Genomic DNA, 22665 nt, shown 5'->3' with positions numbered 1-22665 from the left:
GGGGAGAGCTATTTCAGCTTTGGCATGTGGATTATTTTTTATAGTTTGTGAAAATAATTTAATTCGAAAAATACTGAAAAGAATGCTGAAGCATTGAAAGCTAGTGAGCTGAAAGTGTCATTTAAAATAAACTAACATGGTTAAATACAGTGTAAATGTCTTCAGAACTAGTTGGAGCTTTTGCATGCCCAGTTACACTGTGTTGTATGCTTCACTGATGTAAGATGCGCTCATTGCTGACCAGAGGAGAGTGTTTACATGCCACACAGCCCAGTTATACCAGCATGTCATTTCCATGTTCTAAGGGTCTGCAGTATTACAGCAGGATGATTTACCAATCATTTCCCATTTTCTGCCGTCTTTGAAATAGGCACCAGAAAGTGATATATTGGTAACAGTTCATTCTTTAGGAACTCTAAAAGTGTGAGGACATGTATTTTTAAAAAATAGCAGTAATTAGAGAGCAAGAGAAAAACATATATGGGAGTGGGGAGGGAAGACCTTTATGGGTTAAACATACTTATGAATTTTTTGATTGGAGTAGTTAGAAGACTGTGTCCTAACTAAAACTGAACTTCTAATAAACTTTCCAGCTGGTTTTGATGAAGTGGTAACAACAGATTGCTTTAAGATGTACATACACACAGTGATAAAATGTGTTGGAGTCGTTCGCATACATTCTGTGGAGGAAAACTCCCTGGCGCCTTATATATGAAAAAGTCTTTGTTCATAGTATGCGGTTTATAAAATTTTCTCCCTCTAGTTTTCAGTTTTCTAAATACATGTTTACTTTGAAATTCAAAATATTAAATTTTCTTTCTATGAAGGACCAGCTTCAGGAAGGCTCTTAATTCTAGTGAACGTTTGCTACAGCTTGCAGATACATCTCAGCCATTACACTGTCTGTTTTGGTAACTCTGGAATGTTTTAAATCAGATTCTTCATGGAACAATGAATTCAAATTTGTTCTCTATAAAATTCAGCAGATTCTGTGCTGTTAGAGTAGAAGATGAGAGGATAGCAAAGCTAGAAACTGTAAATTTCATTTGCTTCCTTTTAACCTTCACCTGAAAATGCTAGTATTTTTCTTCCTTATTTTTTATAATTTAGTTTTAATACATCCTTTCTTTTTTTGGAGGAAGAGCAGCATTTGAGATGTGTCCTGTTTGTAGTTTGTCAAATATAAAGTTCTTGTAATGAAAAACAAAAATTCTTTATCCTGGAGCCCTAAAAGTTTACAGGAAATGCGTATTAGTTTAGTTTTCCACTGAAGACAAGAAAATAAGACATTTTAAAATTTATTTTTGACACCTGGCAGTGGCAGAATATTTTCCTTCTTGAGAATCTTTCTCTATGAATGAAGAGGCAGTTATGTTGTGTCTTAGCAGACTGCTGAGACAGTGGCAGAAAAACTGATCAGCTCCTGAGTGAATATAAATAGCCAAGTAAGCTTTGTTTCAAATACTTTTTTTTTTTTTGGAACAAGGTTGGAAGTAAATAGATAAGTAAAGAAAAGCAAGCAAATCCATTGTGCATGTCGTTGTTCAGCTTTCTGTTGCATTGTTGTAAATGAAATGGTTTGCATGTGGAGATTAAATCATGGTATATCACAATAAGGAACAACTCATGCAGCTTGGCTGTATTAGATTTGAGTTATTATTTTCACATATAAAAACTAATACCATTTCATCACAATTTCTCTTTGTTTATAACTTTGTGAGCATTCATTTTTCTAAAAAAGTATATGGCCCCACTTACTATATCTTTTTGTTTTTTTGTTTTAGCAGAAATATTTATCAGTGAAATTAACTGCAGATTCAACACATAAACTAAGTTGCAGTCAAATATATTTGAATGTCATTAGAACAATTAGTGATCATTATAAGTATTCTAGGTTCTGAAACTTTGAAATAATAGGTGAATTTTTAAATTTCTAAAGAAACTATTCAATTATATTAAATGATAGAATTAGTTTGACCACATTTGTGAGTTAATATTATGGACATTTCAGAAGTCTTAGTGCTGAACATGGTATTTTTTAAAGGTATTGAACAAATTAGTTGGAAATATAGCTGTAAAATTAGACACTTAATCAATAAAACCTCCATGAGGGTATAAACATATCTGTTTTAGATCACCATTGAATTGCAATTATGTAATATAATATCTTGCACAGGGTAATCAGTAAATATTTGCAGGTTGAATTAATAAAAATAAATAATTGCTGATTCCCTTATTTTCAAGAACCTGACATAAAATTTGCAAAAAGTAATTGCATGATCTAGTTTTGCATTAGTGTTAAAAGAAACCTACTAGACACTAAGAGTTTTTTTTTTCTCATTGTAACATTATTGAGCAAGTCTTTAACAACGTGAAATGACATTTCAGTGGCCTAGGTTTGAAGACAGTCGTCTAACCAATAATATTCTATCCATAGCTTGTTTTCACTAAATTTTCATTGATTACATTTTAAACTTCTTAAAATCCAACTGCAAGAATGGATCACAGCAGCAACAACAAAAAGTGTCTCTAAACTATCAATTCATAATGTTCTAGTCCATAATGTAACAGTGAAATGATTAAAATAGCCTTTGCTATATTTAGAGGTTTTGAGAAAGCACCCTTTCTTAAGACTTAGATAAATAACCCAGATGCTAAATCTATGTTTTCTTCATACAATTTATTTCTTGTCTTCTAGGGTAAATCTGCCCCTTAAGAACCAATAACTGGAAGGAGGCAAGGGATGTGTGAAAAATGAACAGAATACAGTGAGATAAAAGAGAGGTGTTTGGAAGAGAATGCCCTTGGATAGAAAGAGACAGTTTACCATATCTAAGAAAATAAAGGAAGGCTTCAAAAGGAGGCCATGATTTAGTTGTCTTAAAATAACTAAATAATATTATTAATAATGATGTAAAATTATTATTAACTTAAATGGCTAACAGATAGGGAATGATGGATGAAATATGGTCCATTTTGGGATAATTGAATGTTACGAAAACATTAAAAATAATGTCTTTCAAAAAATTTAATGATATAGGAAAACATAGATGATACGATATTTAATGGAAAAGATTCAACTTAAAATTCTCTACACCATGAGATTTCAATTATGTAAAGTAAATATGCATGCAAAAAAACTAAAGTGAAATTTAGTGATCTTAGTAGTATATTATGACTTTAACTTTCTTCCTTACATATTTTGTAAATAGCTTAAGCTTAAATTTCTCTTTAATATGAACAAAATAACTTCTGTTTTTTGGAGGGGGAGAATTATGCCTTAACATTGCAAGTTAGAGAAGGGACTGTACCTTTTGTGGGAGAAAAGAAGAGGCAGGAACTTGGGGATTAGCTCAATGTGGACGACTAGAAAGAAAGTGAAGCCATAAACTGAGAAAAAGTAGACTGAGAATCAGCATCATACAGTGTCACCTCCAAGGGAAGAATGATTGTTCACAATATCAAATGCTACAGTGAGTTCAAGAGTAGTGAAGACTGAGGAAACCCACTGCCTGTAGAGAATGGGAGGTCAGAGGGTGAGCCCTGAGAATGTTGAAGAAAACAGGCTCAAACGATCAAACAAAAGATCAAAATTTAGGCAATTTGACTTAACCTCCATTTATTTTGATCTGATGTTCATTAAATGTTTGTAATACATATATGTCAGAGTATTACCAGTATTCAGTAAAGATGAGTCAATGTATAGGACACATATAGTCTATTACATATATTATATTTATACATAACTACATCAGTATAAATGTACAGATGTATGTATGGGCGTGTATATGTATTTTTTAAAATTCAGGCAGGAAAATGGAACTCAGGCCAAGTATTTCAACAGAAGGATTTAATATGACGAATGAGTTAAACAGTTGTAGGAAGTGACACAGAGACTAGAAAGCTGCTTCCACCTCCAGGGCTACAAAGAACTAAGGAGGTGACGTTATTCGAAGCCAGGAGCTGGCCCTTAGCGGGAGCTGAAGTTAACAAAGAGATGAGACCATTGCGGAGGATGTCCCCTGGCGCAGAAAACGGGAAAATAACCCGACTGCCCCACCTTCAGTCTCCCACCAGTGCCTTTCACCCACCAAGTCTCACAACAGCCAGTCAGCAAGTAAGCCTGGGATAGGTGGTTCAAGGAGTCATGCCCCTGGGATGCAGAGCAGAAGCGAGGAGAACGGGATGGAAAATACTAGGATTTTCATACGGGTAGAAATGAGGCTTACAGGCAACATTTTTTTTTTGATAGACTAAAATATTTACCAAAACATTTTATTTCAGTATGTTATTTTGAGTCTTTCATTGCTAGGTTGGTAAAATTGAGCTGAATCATGGAGTAGATAATGTTAGAGGGTTATTTTCAACTCTCAGATTTTAGTGCATCATAAAAATACTTCGGTTGTGTTTAAATGCACTTTGCTGTGGTGGTTTCCACATGAAATATTCACGTAATGGATTGACAGAGTCCAGACAGTCTTACTGAAAATATCTATAGCACTTGTGGGTTTAGAATGTAAACTTTTTCCTCAGAAAAAGCTTCAAAATTAATTTTCTGCGTATGCCATTTTTTCAACCTATAGTATGCTTTCTATAGAGGAAAAGGTTTATAAAATTTAATATTCCACAATAATTTCTTTTCTGGAAGAGTTATAACTACCTCTAAAGAATGTTCTACACCCATTCAGTGTTACAGTGTGTTTTTCTTGCTGATATTGAAGTTAGTAAAATGTATTCCCAGCTTAGTTTCTTACAGGTGTTCTCTCTTTTATACAAAGTCCAGCCTTAAATATTAATAAACCTGCAATACCTAAAAATCAGAATATTTTATTGCTTTCACATTTGTTTTTATTCCCAATCTTGCTCCACTTTTAGGGCACAGCAAGCACAATGAATTTTAGTAGTCTTTTTTTGAGAAAAAAAAGAAAGTATCACTCATGAAATACGTCACCTTTGCTTCTTGACATGGCTTGAATTAAACATATCTGAGAGCTCCCATTTCTATTTTAAAAATGGATTTTTTTCGTTACAGACGTTTGGAACAGAACTCAATCAAGGTCATCCCTCCTGGAGCTTTCTCACCGTATAAAAAGCTTAGAAGAATGTGAGTGAATAATATTCTGAAATCAATGTAATTTTTAAAAAATTATACAGGTCATGACCATGCAGAGACACCCATTTAAGTATGAATATTTAAATGTTTGACAGCTTAACTAAGAAGCAGTGTGACTATCTGATTGCTAGTTCTATAATATTGTAATGTTAAAAGCCAAACTATTCATTTTTTTAAAGTTCTCTGTAATTCAGCATATTAAGTCACACTAGTATGAATGGATGTGGTCAATATATTACGCAGCTGCATTCTTAATATTCTAGTTTCAAAAATAAGACAAAGGGCATCCTTAATAATAATTTAGGAAAACGGCCAACAGTTGATTAAAACGTGTGATTTTTTAAAAATTTAGGATGTTTCACATGTTTCATGTTGTGAATGTTATACATGTACTGATAGGTGCAAAACTGACATGTAACAGCAATAAATAGCTTTCTCCTGCGGTAAATCTCACTGACTTTCTATTTAATTTAACCTAACTCTATTTTTAATCTTAGCGACCTGAGCAATAATCAGATCTCTGAGCTAGCGCCAGATGCCTTCCAAGGACTCCGCTCCCTGAATTCACTGTAAGTATTGACCACATCATGGAAGGAAAGCAGAATGCACGATGAACAGTGGCTTTTTATTTTATATTTGGATTTAAAAAAATACTCCTTTAAGTTTTTTTATTATGGATTATTAATAATAATTATTAGATTCATTAACGAATGTCATCATTTTTATGGAGAACTGCTCCCTGTCACTGAAATCAGCCAATAGGGGTATATATTTTAGGATTTGATAGTTAGAGAGCAAGAGCCCCCCTTTTGGACAGTGCTGTCTTTCCGAAGTAAAAGGAAAATGTTTATTTTGGCGTGCTCTTGTCTGTGCTGTTTATAATCCTTAAGCCAATAGCCGCTGTCTCTGGGGATGGTATCGGTTCCTTTAGAACGATGCTGAGTGAAGTCTTGCAGAGAACAGTTGAAGATGGCCAGTAGGGGCCCCTCAACCCTCTGCTTCATCACCTTAAGACTTCCCTGAAAGAACCAGCTTTAATGTCTCAAAGGACAAAGATAAGAGGGTATGACAGCTTTTTAATGTCAAAGGGACTTCCAGGGAGATAGCTATGAAAATTAAAGTGGTTCTATTGTGTATTTATAAAGGCTGTTTTTCCTTCAGACTTGTGCAAAATCTTCAGAAGTCCACCAAGAAGAGTAACCTTTATTTCAAAGTTTAATTTTAAAGTTTGAAAATGAAGCCTGGTTTTTTTTTTTTTCTTTTGAGTCGATGCTTAGAGAAGGGTTCCTATTGATGTAAGTTACTGTAGGGCTCTTAGGAATTTCAGAAGTTGACGGTACCCAGTGAGAATTTCAGGATACACCTGTGTGAACACCTGGGGTTTGTATAACAGTTTACACTCATACCAAGGGGACGAGATAGACCCACCCACCTAGGCACATGGATGTTCAGGTGGCTAGGCTGCTCTGCTCAGAAAAATGCAATTTTCTTTGAAGAAAAGAAATTCTAGAAAACTATCACTTCACCTGCAGTATCTGCCTAAGTTCATTTTTGATTTTTTGTTTTGTTTTGTTTTGGGCTTTCTTTTTAATAGATGAAGTCCAAAACCAGGGGAACACCTGTTGGCAGAAAATGTGCAGCGCAGTCATGCATTGCCCTCAGGGTAGGCTGTCAGATTGTAAACTCACAAAGCTCAATGAAAACTCTATTAAATCACCCAAACTGTCCCTAAAGTACTGTGCATACCTTCCTGGGCAGTAATACTATCCAAGGTAAACACAGGTAACCTCCCAGCCTTACAAAAGGACAGAATAAAAGTCAAGTCAGTATACGAATTCCTGGTGCTTCAAGCATCTGTGACCCAAAGATAACCATTAAATGTCAAAAAAAAAAGGGGGGGGGAGGATGGAGAATTATTTATATCTGCTTGCTTGCAGAGTTTACTTTTAAGTTGCCTTAATAATGTTGACACTTGTGGTTGTGAGAATTAAATGATAAAAAGAAACAGTAAAATAAAGTAGACAATAAATTAATTATATTATTTATCACAGTGAATTCCATTATATTTATTAAAAATATATTATAATTGATTATTATAACTTATCATGTACTAATCAATATACACATAATAAACTAATGGCAAATAGTAAAAGAAATGACAACACGTAGGAGAACACGCTAGCTGAATTGGGATCTTAATCATCGTGATCAGGGCTCTCATGTACACAGTTCTTTTGGAAAACAGAAGAAAAGTATGATTTTTCCTTGTGGGAGTGCATTTTAGCCAGGGCGTTAAATCACTGAGGAATTTCCAGTTCAAACCATAGCAGTACCTGGAAAAATAAGAACTGCTCTCCAGAAATGGAATATTCATGTAACACCTTAAAACATTATAAAACAAACCAACTAGGAGAGAATCAAATCGCTCTACTATCGTAGAGAAAGTCCACATATTATAACTGGTACCATTTTCCGCATTGTGTTCATGTTCCAGATTGGCCTCCCAAAGGTTAAATTATTTACCCCCTCCAAAAAGCATGTAACTACCCAGATTTGCAGTAGCCCTTTTCGTCACATAAACACAATCAGCAGAAACATATTGGGCCCCTCCGGTGTCCTCGTCCCCATGTGAGGCTCTGAGTAGGCGTGCATGAACGAAACACAAAAACGCCGCCCTCGTGGAGGTGACCCCTGATAACTGTACAATGGACAAAAAATATAGTACATCTGATGTACTATGCACTGTGAAGGAAAATTAAGAAAGGAAAGAGGGTAAGGAATGCCAGGGGAGAGGAGAGTTGACATTTTAAATAGAATGATTCACAGAGGCCCCCAAGGAAGTGATATTGAGCAAAGATCGAAAGTTGCAATCGTAGGAGTGAGCTGTGCAGGTAAGTAGAGAAAGAGCATTCAGGACACAGGGGACAGCCAATATTAGGGCTCTGAGGCAGAAGGATGCTGAGTGTTTCAGGAAAGAGAAAGAAAAAGTCATTATGACCAGAGGGGAGCAGATTCCAGAAAGGCGTGAAGTGACTTGGGAGTGCGGAGATAAACCTGCAAGACTGATACAAATGGGCAACATTTCTTTTTTTAAATGAGATTTTTTACTTATTCAGTTTTCTTCTATATATCTTTCTGGACCTGTATTCAGTTATTTAGCCAGCTTAATTTAATTACTACATTTGCTAAAGAAGTGAAAATATTTAAAGACGATATGATGCCTAATGCATTTTATTTAATAAATTACTTTGTTGTTACCAAACTAGTATATCTTAGAGACAACTGGTCTTGATCTGTTGAATGTTTTTTAAGGTCGCTCCTGTTAAATTCATTAACATTTATTTATTTTTATTAACATTAATTTTGTTACATTTTATTATATATCATTAGTATATTGACATACTTTATTATATAACATATTACCTATAATTAACAAAACATCATTCAAGATACATGCATCTGTGAAATCATTTTATCCTCAAGGCTTTTTCTTGCCTTCACTGTGACATCAACAAAATTTCCATAACATTTAATCATCATTTATTAAGAATTCAGCATAAAAGTACACTTAGCGTTGTCTCTAAGTTTTTTTTTTTTTCATTTACTGGTTGAAAACTTACCTTTATATTAACAAAATCAGAAGCACTGTAGCAGAGTAGCAAGTGGCTAAGCATATAGCTCCTGGAACCCTGGGTGGCTTGTATTCTGACGAAGGCTCTCCTAGGTAGTGGAGCTAGTTCCTAATTTCCTGTGCTTCCATTGTCCCCTCTCTAAGGTGGGAACCGGATTATTCCTCTCCTGGCTTTGTTAAAGCACAGAGGAAGCTTTCCAGAGATAATATATATGACCGTGATAAATTCTCCTGATACTTACCAATCTGTATGTTTCTGGGTTTTAATTACCCGGGGAATTTTTATGCCCATGATCCTCAGGTTTTCAGTCACCTTTCCCAGACTACTGTAGTTCACTAACTCTCATTTCCTCTCTTCACTCACCAGCTCCCAAATTCCACCGGGGTTTACAGTGAAAGGCTTGATTGCTGCGTTTGCATTTCCTGCAGGCTCTTCTTGGACTGATGTTAACTCTTCTGCAGGACCTTGCATTTTCCACTGGTTTTCAATGAAACCCTAGCGACCTCTGCCTTCTCTTTACTGTACTCTCTTTCAAATTGCCTAGTCTTTTAATTCAAACAAATATTAATCAAATACATATGGCTTTTCATTTGTAAGTATAGCTTTCTGACACCTGTTTGGTTAATAAAGCCTGCCCTTAGCACCTTTCTCATGATAGCCATCATATAGGTTTCTATTTGGGGCATTTTTTTTTTTTCTTTTAAGTTGGAGTTTGGTGTTCTGCCAGCTTTCACAAAGGCAGGAGAAGCCGAAGACTGGCCAGCAGTGGTTGCTGTGTCTTCCTGTCCCAATACTGAAACTCAGCAGAGTGAAACTGGTTTTAATATTCTTCTTAGCCTTTCTTCTAGTAGCAGGTACAAAATCTGCCTTGAGATTTCCCCATTGTTCCAAAGGACTATAAGAATTTCTCTATGAGCATAATAGTACACCGTATAACGTATGCAGAATATAGTATGCAGTGTAAGAATATATAAGAAAACTGTAGCAAAGCTACGCACCGTGTCATTCTTGGCATTTGGATATTATCCATATCCCTCATGTATTTATTTTCTTTTCATTTAAATTCATTTTTATCTTTCGATTCTTTTTTTTTAATTTTCATCCTCTCTTATGAGCTTAGCAAGATTCTCACTGGCCTTCTTGCACTTTGTATCTTTCTGTGATAATATGCCTTTCCCTCATTTTTATAGATTTTGGCCTTATTTTCTTGGCTGCCATCCAATTTTTCTGTCCTGCTCTTTGGATTTTTGCTATTTTTTAAATTCCTTTTGCCTTCCTACCGTTTTGATTTCCCTGTGGGTAAGAAAACCATATTCAGCCCTAGTACTGCTATACCTTTTTGTGGAGAAATCACATCCCCATAATATCTAGCTTTCCTTTATTGTAATGTTTTTAAGGCAGTCATTGTACCCAATACCACCTACACTTACAGATTTCCTACATCTTTTTGTGACTTCTTTTTTTCCCTCATGTACCCAAATTGTCTCATTAATAGTAAGCATCTATTTTTTTTAACATGACCTTCAAGAAAACAGAATAATTTTTTGGAAAAGAAAATATTTTCACCATGTAAGTCTGACACCCCTCCTGGCTGGTCCTCCTTTCAAGCTATTTGAGCCAACCTTTGAAACAGAAGTCCCAAGTCAACAACCTACTAAACCATTCATCCCTTGATGCTGATGTGGGAACCCCACAATTTGTTTGCATCCTGTCTTCCTTTTAGCTCTCAGTGGGTTCAAAATGTGAAACTCCTTCAATATTCAAAAGAGCCCTTTGGGGTGGCTCTTTGAAGCCATTTATTCATTTTAGTTGTATCAGTGGTTGGCATACAGGAAAATGGTGACCACTGAACAAGTAACAGTTGGATTCAGTTTAATTGGGTACCAAGCTTCGAACCTGGCAAAGTTCCCGGCACGTAATGAGGGTACAGTATCTATTGCTGAATGCATTGATTGAATGGTATTGAACTGAATATCTTGAATCAGTGCTGTCTTGAACTGACCATTTGTTTCCTAAAATTCTCCTATTCTTGACCTTAAAACATGTATTTATTATTGCTTTATCCTTTCTTTTTTTTAAACATTTTTTATTGATTTATAGTCATTTTACAATGTTGTGTCAAATTCCAGTGTTCAGCACAATTTTTCAGTCATTCATGAAAATATACACACTCATTGTCACATTTTTTTTTCTGTGAGTTATCATAACATTTTGTGTATATTTCCCTGTGCTATACACTGTAATCTTGCTTATCTATTCTACAATTTTGAAATCCCAGTCTATCCCTTCCCACCCTCCACCCCCCTGGTAACCATAAGTCTGTATTCTCTGTCTGTGAGTCTATTTCTGTCCTGTATTTATGCTTTGTTTTTGTTTGTTTGTTTGTTTATGTTTTTGTTTTTGTTTTTGTTTTTTAGATTCCACATATGAGCCATCTCATATGGTATTTTTCTTTCTCTTTCTGGCTTACTTCACTTAGAATGACATTCTCCAGGAGCATCCATGTTGCTGCAAATGGCATTATGTTGTCGGTTTTTATGGCTGAGTAGTATTCCATTGTATAAATATACCACCTCTTCTTTATCCAATCATCCATTGATGGACATTTAGGCTGTTTCCATGTTTTGGCTGTTGTAAATAGTGCTGCTATGAACATTGGGGTGCAGGTGTCATCCTGAAGTAGATTTCCTTCTGAATACAAGCCCAGGAGTGGGATTCCTGGGTCATATGGTAAGTCTGTTCCTAGTCTTTTGAGGAATCTCCACACTGTTTTCCATAGTGGCTGCACCAAACTGCATTCCCACCAGCAGTGGTAGGAGGGTTCCCCTTTCTCCACAGCCTCTCCAGCATTTGTCATTTGTGGATTTTTGAATGACAGCCATTCTGACTGGTGTGAGGTGATACCTCATTGTAGTTTTGATTTGCATTTCTCTGATAATTAGTGATATTGAGCATTTTTTCATGTGCTTTTTGATCATTTGTATGTCTTCCTTGGAGAATTGCTTGTTTAGGTCTTCTGCCCATTTTTGGATTGGGTTGTTTATTTTTTTCTTATTGAGTCATATGAGCTGCTTATATATTCTGGAGATCAAGCCTTTGTCGGTTTCATCTTTTGCAAAAATTTTCTCCCATTCCATGGGTTTTCTTCTTGTTTTACTTCTGGTTTCCTTTGCTGTGCAGAAGCTTGTAAGTTTCATTAGGTCCCATTTGTTTATTCTTGCTTTTATTTCTTCTAGGAGAAAATTTTTGAAATGTATGTCAGATAATGTTTTGCCTATGTTTTCCTCTAGGAGGTTTATTGTATCTTGTCTTATGTTAAGTCTTTAATCCATTTTGAGTTGATTTTTGTATATGGTGTAAGGGAGTGTTCTAGCTTCATTGTTTTACATGCTGCTGTCCAGTTTTCCCAACACCATTTGCTGTCTTTATTCCATTGTATATTCTTGCCTCCTTTGTCGAAGATTAGTTGACCAAAAGTTTGTGAGTTCATTTCTGGGCTCTCTATTCTGTTCCATTGGTCTATATTTCTGTTTTGGTACCAATACCATGCTGTCTTGATGACTGTAGCTCTATAGTATTGTCTGAAGTCTGGGAGAGTTATTCCTCCAGACTCTTTCTTTCTCTTCAGTAATGCTTTGGCAATTCTAGGTCTTTGATGGTTCCATATAAATTTTATTATGATTTGTTCTAGTTCTGTGAAATATGTCCTGGGTAATTGGATAGGGATTGCATTAAATCTGTAGATTGCCTTGGGCAGTGTGACCATTTTAACAATATTGATTCTTCCAATCCAAGAGCATGGAATATCTTTCCATTTTTTAAAGTCTTCTTTAATTTCCTTCATCAATGGTTTATAGTTTTCTGTGTATAATTCTTTCACCTCCTTGGTTAGATTTATTCCCAGATATTTTATTACTGTGGGTGCTATTTTAAAGGGAATTGTTTCTTTACTTTCTTTTTCTGTTGATTTATCGTTAGTGTAAAGAAATGCAACTGATTTTTGAACGTTAATTTTGTAACCTGCTACCTTGCTGAATTCTTCAATCAGCTCTAGTAGCTTTTGTGTGGACCTTTTAGGGTTTTCTATATATAGTAACATGTCATCAGCATATAATGACACTTTTACCTCTTCTTTTCCAATTTGGATCCCTTTTATTTCTTTCTCTTGCCTGACTGCTGTGGCTAGGACTTCCAGGACTATGTTGAATAGGAGTGGTGATAGTGGGCATCCTTGTCTTGTCCCAGATTTTAGTGGGAAGCTTTTGAGTTTTTCACCGTTGAGTACTATGCTGGCTGTATGCTTTATCCTTTCTTAATTCCCTTACCTGCTTGGCCCTGACTGGATCTCTCTTTCATTCTTAATTTTTTTAAATTATTTCTTCCCTAATCGACTTAATGTTTTTAAAAAACATTTATGTTCTGCACAGATGAATGTTTATGCCATGCTATATAACTGTACCCCTGAAATCTATACAAATGGAAGGTCTCTGTACACAGCACAGCAGCCAGCTTTATTTACTCCCTTGCGAGTTTTCTTCGTAATTGTAATAAATCTCATCTGCCACTGACATTTTAAAAGGGAACAGCTTTTCCTCACTCTGATTCATCTCTCTTGTATTGTTATTTTCCTTCCTTCCAAACAGAAGTCATATACAGCTGCCAAACATATTAATTATTTTGATTCTCATTCCACCTTTTCCTTTTCATTTTATGACATCCATTTGTTTTTTCCAAAAGTAATATATGCCCATTATAGAGAATATTTTAAAAAATAAGGAAAATATAGATACAAAATCAAATGACCTCTGGATGGCAAATCATCTGCCAGCCAGAGACTTTTCACTTTTTTTCTATGTATATATTTTTTCTAAACAAATTTAAAGTTATACCATAATATATTCTTTTGTATTATGCTTTTTAAACTTAACATTAAATCATGAACACTTTCATGTCACTAAAAATTCTTCAAAACATGAATTTTATCAATGTGAAATATACATTTAGCTAACCCCCTTTTTAGGGACTTTGATACATTTAATTTATATTTAATTTTTCACTGTTATAAATTATGCCATGATTAACATTTGGTATACTGCGCTTGTCTCCAATTATTTTCTTAACCTCTTGAGAGAAACTACTAAGTTAAAATTTATAGAAACATCTTTATGGTTCAATATGCTGCCAAATTGTCCCTCTAAAAATATAATTTTCTACATTTTCCTACACATGATTGTGGTCCACTACCTTCCTTTGGAAGCTGAAAATAAATGGGTACCATTGCAGACCCATGGGTATCAATAGCCAACATGATGAGTCAGCCATTTCAATTTATTTGAAATCTCATCATTTCACCCCTTTTGTGAATAAGGTAATTTATTTCTTAATTTGTTCCTCTGCTAATCTGTTACTTCATTGTACTCTTCAAATAATACTCACTCATCAGTCCAATGTTAGAACATCACTGTGTGCCAAAACCTAGGCGCCAGGTGTGCTGCAGTAATTAGGTCACGGTCCTTGCCCTTGGTGGCCACTCTAGTGGCTGATCAGGGGCAGGCGCAGGAGGATGGCTTCCTATTCCTGTTTCCTCAAGGAACATACATTTAAAAAACTGTCCTTTTTCAGTATTATCACTCCCTTTGCAAATGTTACGTTTCCGAAGCGTATACATTATACTTTTAAAATGAAAATGTTACTGTTATGTGGATCCCTTTCACTATTTGCCATTATGATAATCCCAAAAGTCATCCCTTTAATGAACAGTGGATTCCACATGTAGTGTTCACCTTCATTATACACTGTGTGCTGTTGTTACATATGAACTTTGTGTGTGTCTCTGTGTGTGTGTGTGTGTGTGTGTGTGTGTAGAAAAACATGACAGTTTTAACAGTGAACATGTCTATGAAAAGACAATAAAATTATAAATTGTGTTAATTTATCTGTTTTCCTATGTTTTCCAAAGTTTCTACCATAAGCATAAATCTAATCTATCATCAGAGAGAAAACATTTGCAAATTGAAGCTTGCTTACTCAGGTATGACTCCTATGATGTATGGAGTGCTTCGTAAGCTCCTGTATGCCTGAATACATATGTTTTAGGTGGATTTGTTTTGCTGGTTGGTGTCTAATGTTTTCCACTTAAATCATGTTTTTCCAGAGTCCTCTATGGAAATAAAATCACAGAACTCCCAAAAAGTTTATTTGAAGGACTGTTTTCCTTACAGCTACTGTAAGTATTTGATTATTTCTGATCTGTTGAACCTAAATATTGTATTTTAGTCCGTGTACCATCTCATATTTTCATGGAGCCTTCAGAATAATTCAACTCAAAATGACTTAGTTTAATGAAATGGAAAAGATTAGTCTGGTGGTACTAACATTGATGATGGTTATTTATTTGAAAACATAATACTTTGAAATTGTCCCCAAACCTTTCTTTCCACGGTGTCTTTAATCTGGGCATCCTGGCTCTTCTGTCATTTAAAGCTTGTGCAATCCTTGCCCTTTGGGAAACTTCTCTGTTTTGATTTAACAATAGTTGGGAGAAGAAAAAAGACATAGTGATCTGTTTATCCATCTTTGTCCGAAGAACCTGTAGGCATGACAATGCTGGAAAACATGCCCCAACACAGAGATGGTGTGCAGTAGGCCAGAACATGGTGGTAACACTCCGGCTAATCTTCCGAGAGAGAATTATCCATCAGTTTCCTCAATTTTATCTTTAAAGACCACTCTGCTTAGAGAATAGATACTACTCATTTGTCTCAAAAGAAGTATTTATGATGCATATTTAAAAGGAAAGACTTGACCCCAGATGTCTTAATGAATGCTCATATGAAAATGAGATTGAAAAAATATGCTAATACAAAGATTGTCATTCTTGGATCATCAAAATCTGTTCAAATCACCGAACGCTTACAGCTTACCCATTTGGGGCACACGCTGACCTAGCTTCTGTAGATAAACAGATGAGTGTGATGTGATTTTTCCCTCAGCTAGCTCACAGTCAGTCAGCTTTAAAATTCTCAAGTTAAGAATGCTGTTTTCTCTTTGGGGTGGATGCATTTGTTGGCGTTGGGGTCTGTATGCTTTATTTGGTAAAAAATGTATTCCTAGTGCCACAACCTTCCGAAATGTAGATTTTTTTTCTTTACTTGATAAATCTGTGTTTATAATTACATCCTATTATCCACACTTTAAACTCCTCATTATTATGCAGAAACATATTTTATATCACAACCCAGTTCACACACATATACACACATGTAAATGAAGCAGATTATTAACAAAACAAGATTTGACCTCACTATGTGTAGTACCATCAATTCTGTTCCTTTCTCTCTTCCTCTTAAGGCTACTTAGACCAATAAATTGATTTTATAACAAACCAATCAGTCTTGATGAGTACTGACTTTTGTGATCTAGTGACTTTATTTGGACATCAGTTTATTTTTGAGCCATTGCATTGAAGTTAGCAAAAGTTTCTGATCCTGAGTAAGATGGCACTATACACACCGTAGACAGAGCTGGATGCTACAGCCTTGTGCTTCTCTGTCATTCTTCCACATTTCCTAGCATCATTCTCATCGCCATTTACTTGCCATCTCTTTTGCTATCACCATCCTGCCAAGCACCAACACTTAAAATAGCACCTTCTTTTTCTTTTTCTTTTCACGTACACTTACTGGTAGTTGATGTAACAAATGGGTTATGACCCTGAGAGTCTGTATGTCAATCAACCTTACTTAAAAAGCCAGATTTGCCCCTCTGGCTAAAGTCCTATCTCTAGACTCAGGCCCCTTCTTAAACCTGTGACACGACCATCCCTTTCCATGTAGCTGAGAAGTTGGCCAGGGTAAACATCTTAGATCTGCTTGAACAGATGAGACATTGGGAAGAAGGAGTAGATAAATGGAAGAAACAAAAGAAAGTGGTATTCAGTATTTTCCCCCTAATTCCCAGACCACAGAGATGAAAATGAAGAACAAAAATCTCAGGTCAGCAACTTTCTTTAGTTCCAGGCTCCCCACCCTTTCCTTGTCCTCAGCATCCTGCTCTCTAACTCCGTTCCCAGTTAGCCAACAAGTTTGGGAACATGGTCTGCGTGACTTATGTTATAGCCCAGAGTGGGGAGAGATAGGACTAACCAGTCCATATGTCAAACCAGACCTCTATGCTCTTAGGAGAGCATTATGTAGACCACAAAGAAGGCCAAAATTCAGCTCCCGAGGGGTGATAAAAAAAGAGTGCAGCGAAGAGAACCATCACGAGGAAGCCATGGCTTTGCAAGTACATAGAGTTGAGGTCTTAAAAAAGCAAGCAAAACTGAAATACTCTGTGTTAATTACGGATAGAGATTCTTTTAGGCAAATGGGAAGAACATTTTTCAGCGTGTTAGATAAGAAGGCATCACACCTCACCTGCATAGCGCATATTTTTTAAGCTACTAAATGTGTGTCAAAATCCTCAGTATCAAAGCTCTGAACTAAATATGATAGAGGAAAAGAAGCATCAAAAAAATTTCACTGCCCGCAGAGGGTCAAACTGTCTTTGGGCAAACACGCAGGCCTGTGTAAGACAGGCGACCAGACTCAGCAGCACTGACCAACTTCCCTTGGGACCTGGAGGAAGGAGTACATTCGTTGGGTGGAAGTTGTGTTCTGGAAGATTCTTGTTTGGGAAAAGGTGGGCCTTCTGCAAGGCCTTGATAGACCAGAAGGTTGAGGAGCCTGAACGCAGGGCAAGTGTACTCCCAAAGGTGAGTCAGGCGTGAATCAAATCTCAGACACAATGACATATGACCCACAAGAATGCCGTTTGTCCAGGTCTGATCTGTAAACCACGCTTCCAGATGTGGGAATGTGGGTGTAGAATATTGATAAGATACGTGAGAAAAAACAAGTTTGTGGAATATTGTGCTAAACCGAGCGAAACGAATGTCTATAATGCAGAATGAGGGCCTTCCCCATGGCAGTGCCACTCTTCAAGAGAGCTACAAAGTATTCATTCAACAACAGATATTTACTGAGCACCTAGTATGTGCTAAGCCCATGGGAAACAAAAATAGACTAATATCCCTGCCTGCCGTCTAGAGTTTATACCCTTGGGGGAGGGTTTATGCAAACTGCGGTCAACAAGAACCTCATAAATAAGGCAACCACATATAACAGAAATGTGTATTTAAGAAAATGGAAAAAGTTGGTCAAAGCAAAGGAATTGAGAGTGCTAGGGATAGGGGGCGGGGGGCTAAGACAGGCAGGCAGGCGGTGTTGGAGAGAGTGGTCGGGGTAGGCTGCATGGAGAAGGTGAGATTTCAGCAGACTCAAAGAAGAAACATAGTTAACCAGGTAGACACATCTCAGAGAAGAGCCTTCCAAGCAGAGAAGAGAGTCTGGCAAGGAGGCAGGAGCTCCTGTGTGGCTGGAGCTAAAACAGTCAGAAAGAGAAAACTTGGAGGTTGCAGAGTTCAGAGGGCACCAAAGATCCCTTTGGGCATTCGAGGCCTATGGTCAGGCCTTCAGAGCAAATTGAGAGTTGTTGCCAGGTGCTAAGACCGGAGTGATGTGATCAGATCTATGTTTTAGAAATCTCACTCTGGCTGCCCTTTTAAGACATTATCTAATGAACTCATCGACAAACAGAAACAGACTCGCAGACGTAGTAAACAATCATGGTTACCGAGGGGAAAGTGGGTGGGAAGGGATGAACTTGGGAGTTCGATATTTGCAAATGTCCACTATATATAGAAATAGATTAAAAAAACAAATTTCTTCTCTATAAAACAGGGAACTATATTCAATATCGTATAATAACCTTTAATGAAAAAGAATATGAAAACTAATAGATGTATGTATAAGCATGCCTGGGACGTTATGCTGGACACTGGCAATCGACACATTATAACTGACTACACTTCAGTAAATTATAAATAAATAAATAAATAAATAAATAAATAAACAAGTTTAAAAAAAAAAAAGAATAGATTGAACTTCTTTTTCACAGCGCAGCCCCAGGGACTAAGTTTTATGGAAACTCTGTGGCATTCTTGACAGCAGAGGCTGGATCTCCCCCACCGTTGTCTGTCATTGTATCTCTGCATCTTCCAGAGAATGTATTTAATGATGTTTGTTGAGTAAGTGGGTAAGTACGGCTAGATTCAGACAATGCAGTCATTAGACAGGACCCTTGCTTTATCTGCCATGACCCCAAATCTTCAGCCTGTGATACCTCAGTGATTACAGTTACAATGTGAGTGTTAAGGTTAAAAGGAATGTTATCTCATGATTGGGTTTTCTCAGGAAGGACAGAGTCTTGAAGGTGGGTTAATGAGATGCTACACTTTAATTCTGCGACTATTTGATCAAACAGATTGTTGAATGCCAACAAGATAAACTGCCTTCGGGTAGATGCTTTTCAGGATCTGCACAACTTGAACCTTCTCTCCTTGTACGACAACAAGCTGCAGACCATCGCCAAGGGCACCTTTTCACCTCTCCGGGCCATTCAGACTATGTACGTACCCAGCATTTGGATCAGATTTGATGACCGTTGTTGTCACTCTGAATTTGAGAGTTGAGTTCATTGCAAGTCATGTGTAAGAGTGTTCTGTATGTGTTTCTGAAAGGCATTTGGCCCAGAATCCCTTTATTTGTGACTGCCACCTCAAGTGGCTGGCGGATTACCTCCATACCAACCCGATTGAAACCAGCGGGGCCCGCTGCACCAGCCCCCGGCGCCTGGCAAACAAAAGAATCGGACAGATCAAAAGCAAGAAATTCCGTTGTTCAGGTAATTTCTTACTTCCTGTGACCTTTCCCCAGCGTTAACCAAAAACAGTAGTTACGTGAGCTGTAGCGACAGCTGGCCTTCGGCTGAATTCCCAAACATTGCAGAATCCCATTTCTTTTTCTTCTGCCCATGAAAAAAAATATAAACAGAAGTAGACGCAATTCTTACAGCACACCTACGATGTAACTTTTTTAACATTACAGAAGAAATTAAAAAGCAGAAGAAATAAAAAAAAGACACCTGGATATTTCATACTGTCATCTCAGGGTTTGAACTTAACAGGAGCCTTTTCGCTAATTCAGAGTGCCTTTTAAGTCTGTTAAGTCTCAGGTTTGTCCTGCTGTTTTCTATTAGTGACATAAGGTAATTAATCACGTTTTCACACGTTAAGAAAGATACCTGAGACGTGGTTACTTGATCTGCTGTGGCTGGGAAGGAGGGGAAGGATCTCCGGATTCCTTGCTCCTCTCACTGAACGCCATTTCCTCGTTTTGCACTCTCTCATTTTAAATAAGACTGTGAGGATACATTTTTTTTTCCAAAAGACCATCTTTTAACACTTTGCATATATTACATTTACTTATAAAAAGCGAAATATAGATCACATTGTATTCATAGTAAAGACAAAGCTTACTTCATTGAAATTTACTATTTTGCTTTGCTACAATCTTTTCTATTTTCTTATAGTAAAATGCATTCTATGTGTTTTGGGTAGTAGGCTACCTAACTATTTCAGGCATTATTTCACATTCGGCAGTTAATTCATACTAAAATGCTAATGTGGAAACAAAACTGTTTATTGTCCGTGGTTCTAGATACAGTTCCTCCTCACTGTACATTGTGGAACCTCAGCCACTGCTGTGAATATACATTTTCACTTAATTATCTATAGTAACTTTAGTCCGTTCTTAATCTAATAATAACTCATATCTCTGCTTGCTGACATTCAGGTGCATCTTCTATTTTGTTTTCTCTTTTTTTTTTATTTAGCTAAAGAACAGTATTTCATTCCAGGTAGGTTTTGCTTGGTAGTAGGACTAACTGCAGACACCCTTGCCTCACCTTATGAAATGTAGCTTCTAAAACTTTGATATGCATGCTTTGGAAAGTACAGTGGGTACTCTGTAGCTCAATTTACTTCTGCGTAGATCACTTGTAGCTGTTTCCTGAAAACCTGACCTTTGCATGCAGCTTCTGATGTTAAACATCTTCTACTATTAAACTCCCACCTTTTTTTTTTATCTCTCTCTCTCACTTTGGCACATTATCTAAAATCTCTCACGGTAGCTAAAATGTATGAACCTATGGCTTTCTACTTAAATCATTTTCTCTCCTTATGTTGTATATCTGACCTTTCAACCTGTTTTTAAAATATAGCTTCTTGAGCTGGTTTTAAAGACAGAGACCTTCCTGTGGTCAAAGAACTAGTTCTACATGAAATCAGTTACAAACACACAGAATTGTGTTTTCTATCATGAGATTTACTTTTTTATAGAGATTGTTAGACTCAAAAGACGTCCCTTTTAGCTTTACTTTGGTTGCCATTGCTTCAGTTTTTACACAAAAGCAGCAGCTTTCTGCTAATTTACATGCAGTTGCATCTTATTTGTGACTTTAAATTCTTGCACACCTGGCCTCACAGTATAATAGTGCCACAGAAACAATATTGACATCCATCCTGGAAGCATCAGAAGTTCATGGGCACCAAGTGTCTTCAATAACTTAGGCAGGTGAATGGAATGTTTCTTAGAAAAATAAGTGAAACGTTTACCACTACAATCTTAACACAATCAAGGCTGATGATTCTAGAACTAGCTCTTTGAAATATGTTTCTTTACTTGTTTTTCCTTGCCTGCCAATTGTGTAAAATGCCTCTTGACCTGTATGTTTTAAACCATTATATAAAAATATGTGTTAATAATTCGTTGGCCACAATTACAATCTCCTGGGTATACTCTAGACTATAATATATTTTAAGAATTATAAATAAAAAGATATTTCTAAGGTGTCAGTGTGAAAAACCATACTTACTTCCTTAAGAAGAGCTCTGGGTTTGGTCCCTATTTTGAGGAGATATGTGTTGCGTGTCATTGTTGAATTATAACATGAATAATTTTATGTATTTAACAGATTCTGTTTTATTACTTATTTTGACTTGAATGATGAGTAATATTTCATATATTATGCAGGCTGCAGAAGAAATAACATGTTGAAAATAACAGCTGATTGACTTTCATTGGCAATCTTTAAAATTCGTTATTTTTATCCAATTATTTTAAGTAGGAAGCAATCTGATAGCTATTACCCAGAAAAACTATTGAAAAACAGAATACCTGTCGGATAAAACATTCCTATTACTTAAATCCCCAAATTAGAGAAGGTGATATAATTGTTATCAAATCATTTAATCTATTGCATTTAAATATTCTTTATCAATAATTTAGAAATTAATATTTCTAATTCACCAAATAAGGCGCAAAAGTCATAATTGTTTTCATAAATTCTGATGCAGTTTTGCCCTCTTATTTACAGCAGCCAAAACAGGTTTTGGGGAAAAATCCTTTTACATTAGATATCATGGCTTAATTGTCAATTTCTGACAAGAATTACAGAAATCAAGTCTCAGAAGAATTCTTTGGGCCTCCTCTCCCTTTTTCTCCCCCAGATTTTAATTCAAATCTGAGCCTACCTAAAGGGCAATGATAAAATAAGCGTTATTGTCACTGCGCTGGATGCAGAGTATTTTCAATGTAAAATACCTCTTGTGTCTGTCATCTAGACTTTGTTCCCACTATTTTCTCATTTCACTTTTAAAATGAGAGTTTAAACCACAACAGATCCTCAAAAAATGCCATGGCATTAATTGCCAATTGCCAAACTGAATGAAACTATCATATTCAGCTTTGCCAGCTTCTTCCGAGGTCCTGATTCCATTTCAACTAAGCGACATTATTTATAAGTTGGAAAGGTCATTAAAAAGCGTGTAAGCTGCAGCCTAAGGTTTAAGCCAAACGTTCCAAGGCTGGTCCTTGAAGAGCTCATGACTGGTTTTTCACTCAGTTTTCCCTACTTACTTGCCTACCACCATCTGGATGGCATTCTAGAAATTAGAATGGTAACTCAAAGAAAACTCAT

The 22665-nt window shown here is 36.3% G+C and overlaps 1 protein-coding gene across 3 annotated transcripts in view; it reads left to right on the top strand.

Annotated features, from left to right (window-relative positions):
• Positions 1-22665, top strand: part of SLIT2 (slit guidance ligand 2) — a 351115-nt gene that overhangs the window by 248651 nt on the left and 79799 nt on the right. For 2 of the 3 annotated variants that reach the window (XM_006208112.4, XM_072945820.1), the window contains 6 exons: positions 5033-5104; positions 5611-5682; positions 14900-14971; positions 19111-19254; positions 19367-19530; positions 20521-20544. In XM_006208112.4, coding sequence (XP_006208174.1) covers positions 5033-5104; positions 5611-5682; positions 14900-14971; positions 19111-19254; positions 19367-19530; positions 20521-20544 — 548 coding nt within the window. The remainder of the gene's footprint in view (positions 1-5032; positions 5105-5610; positions 5683-14899; positions 14972-19110; positions 19255-19366; positions 19531-20520; positions 20545-22665) is intronic. The other variant, XM_006208114.4, reaches the window with a different exon arrangement.

This window comes from Vicugna pacos, chromosome 2 (assembly GCF_048564905.1).
Source record: "Vicugna pacos chromosome 2, VicPac4, whole genome shotgun sequence".
NCBI classification, from domain to species: domain Eukaryota; kingdom Metazoa; phylum Chordata; class Mammalia; order Artiodactyla; family Camelidae; genus Vicugna; species Vicugna pacos.
The sequence above is the reverse complement of the archived record's forward strand: the minus strand, read 5'-3'. Positions and strand labels throughout refer to the sequence as shown.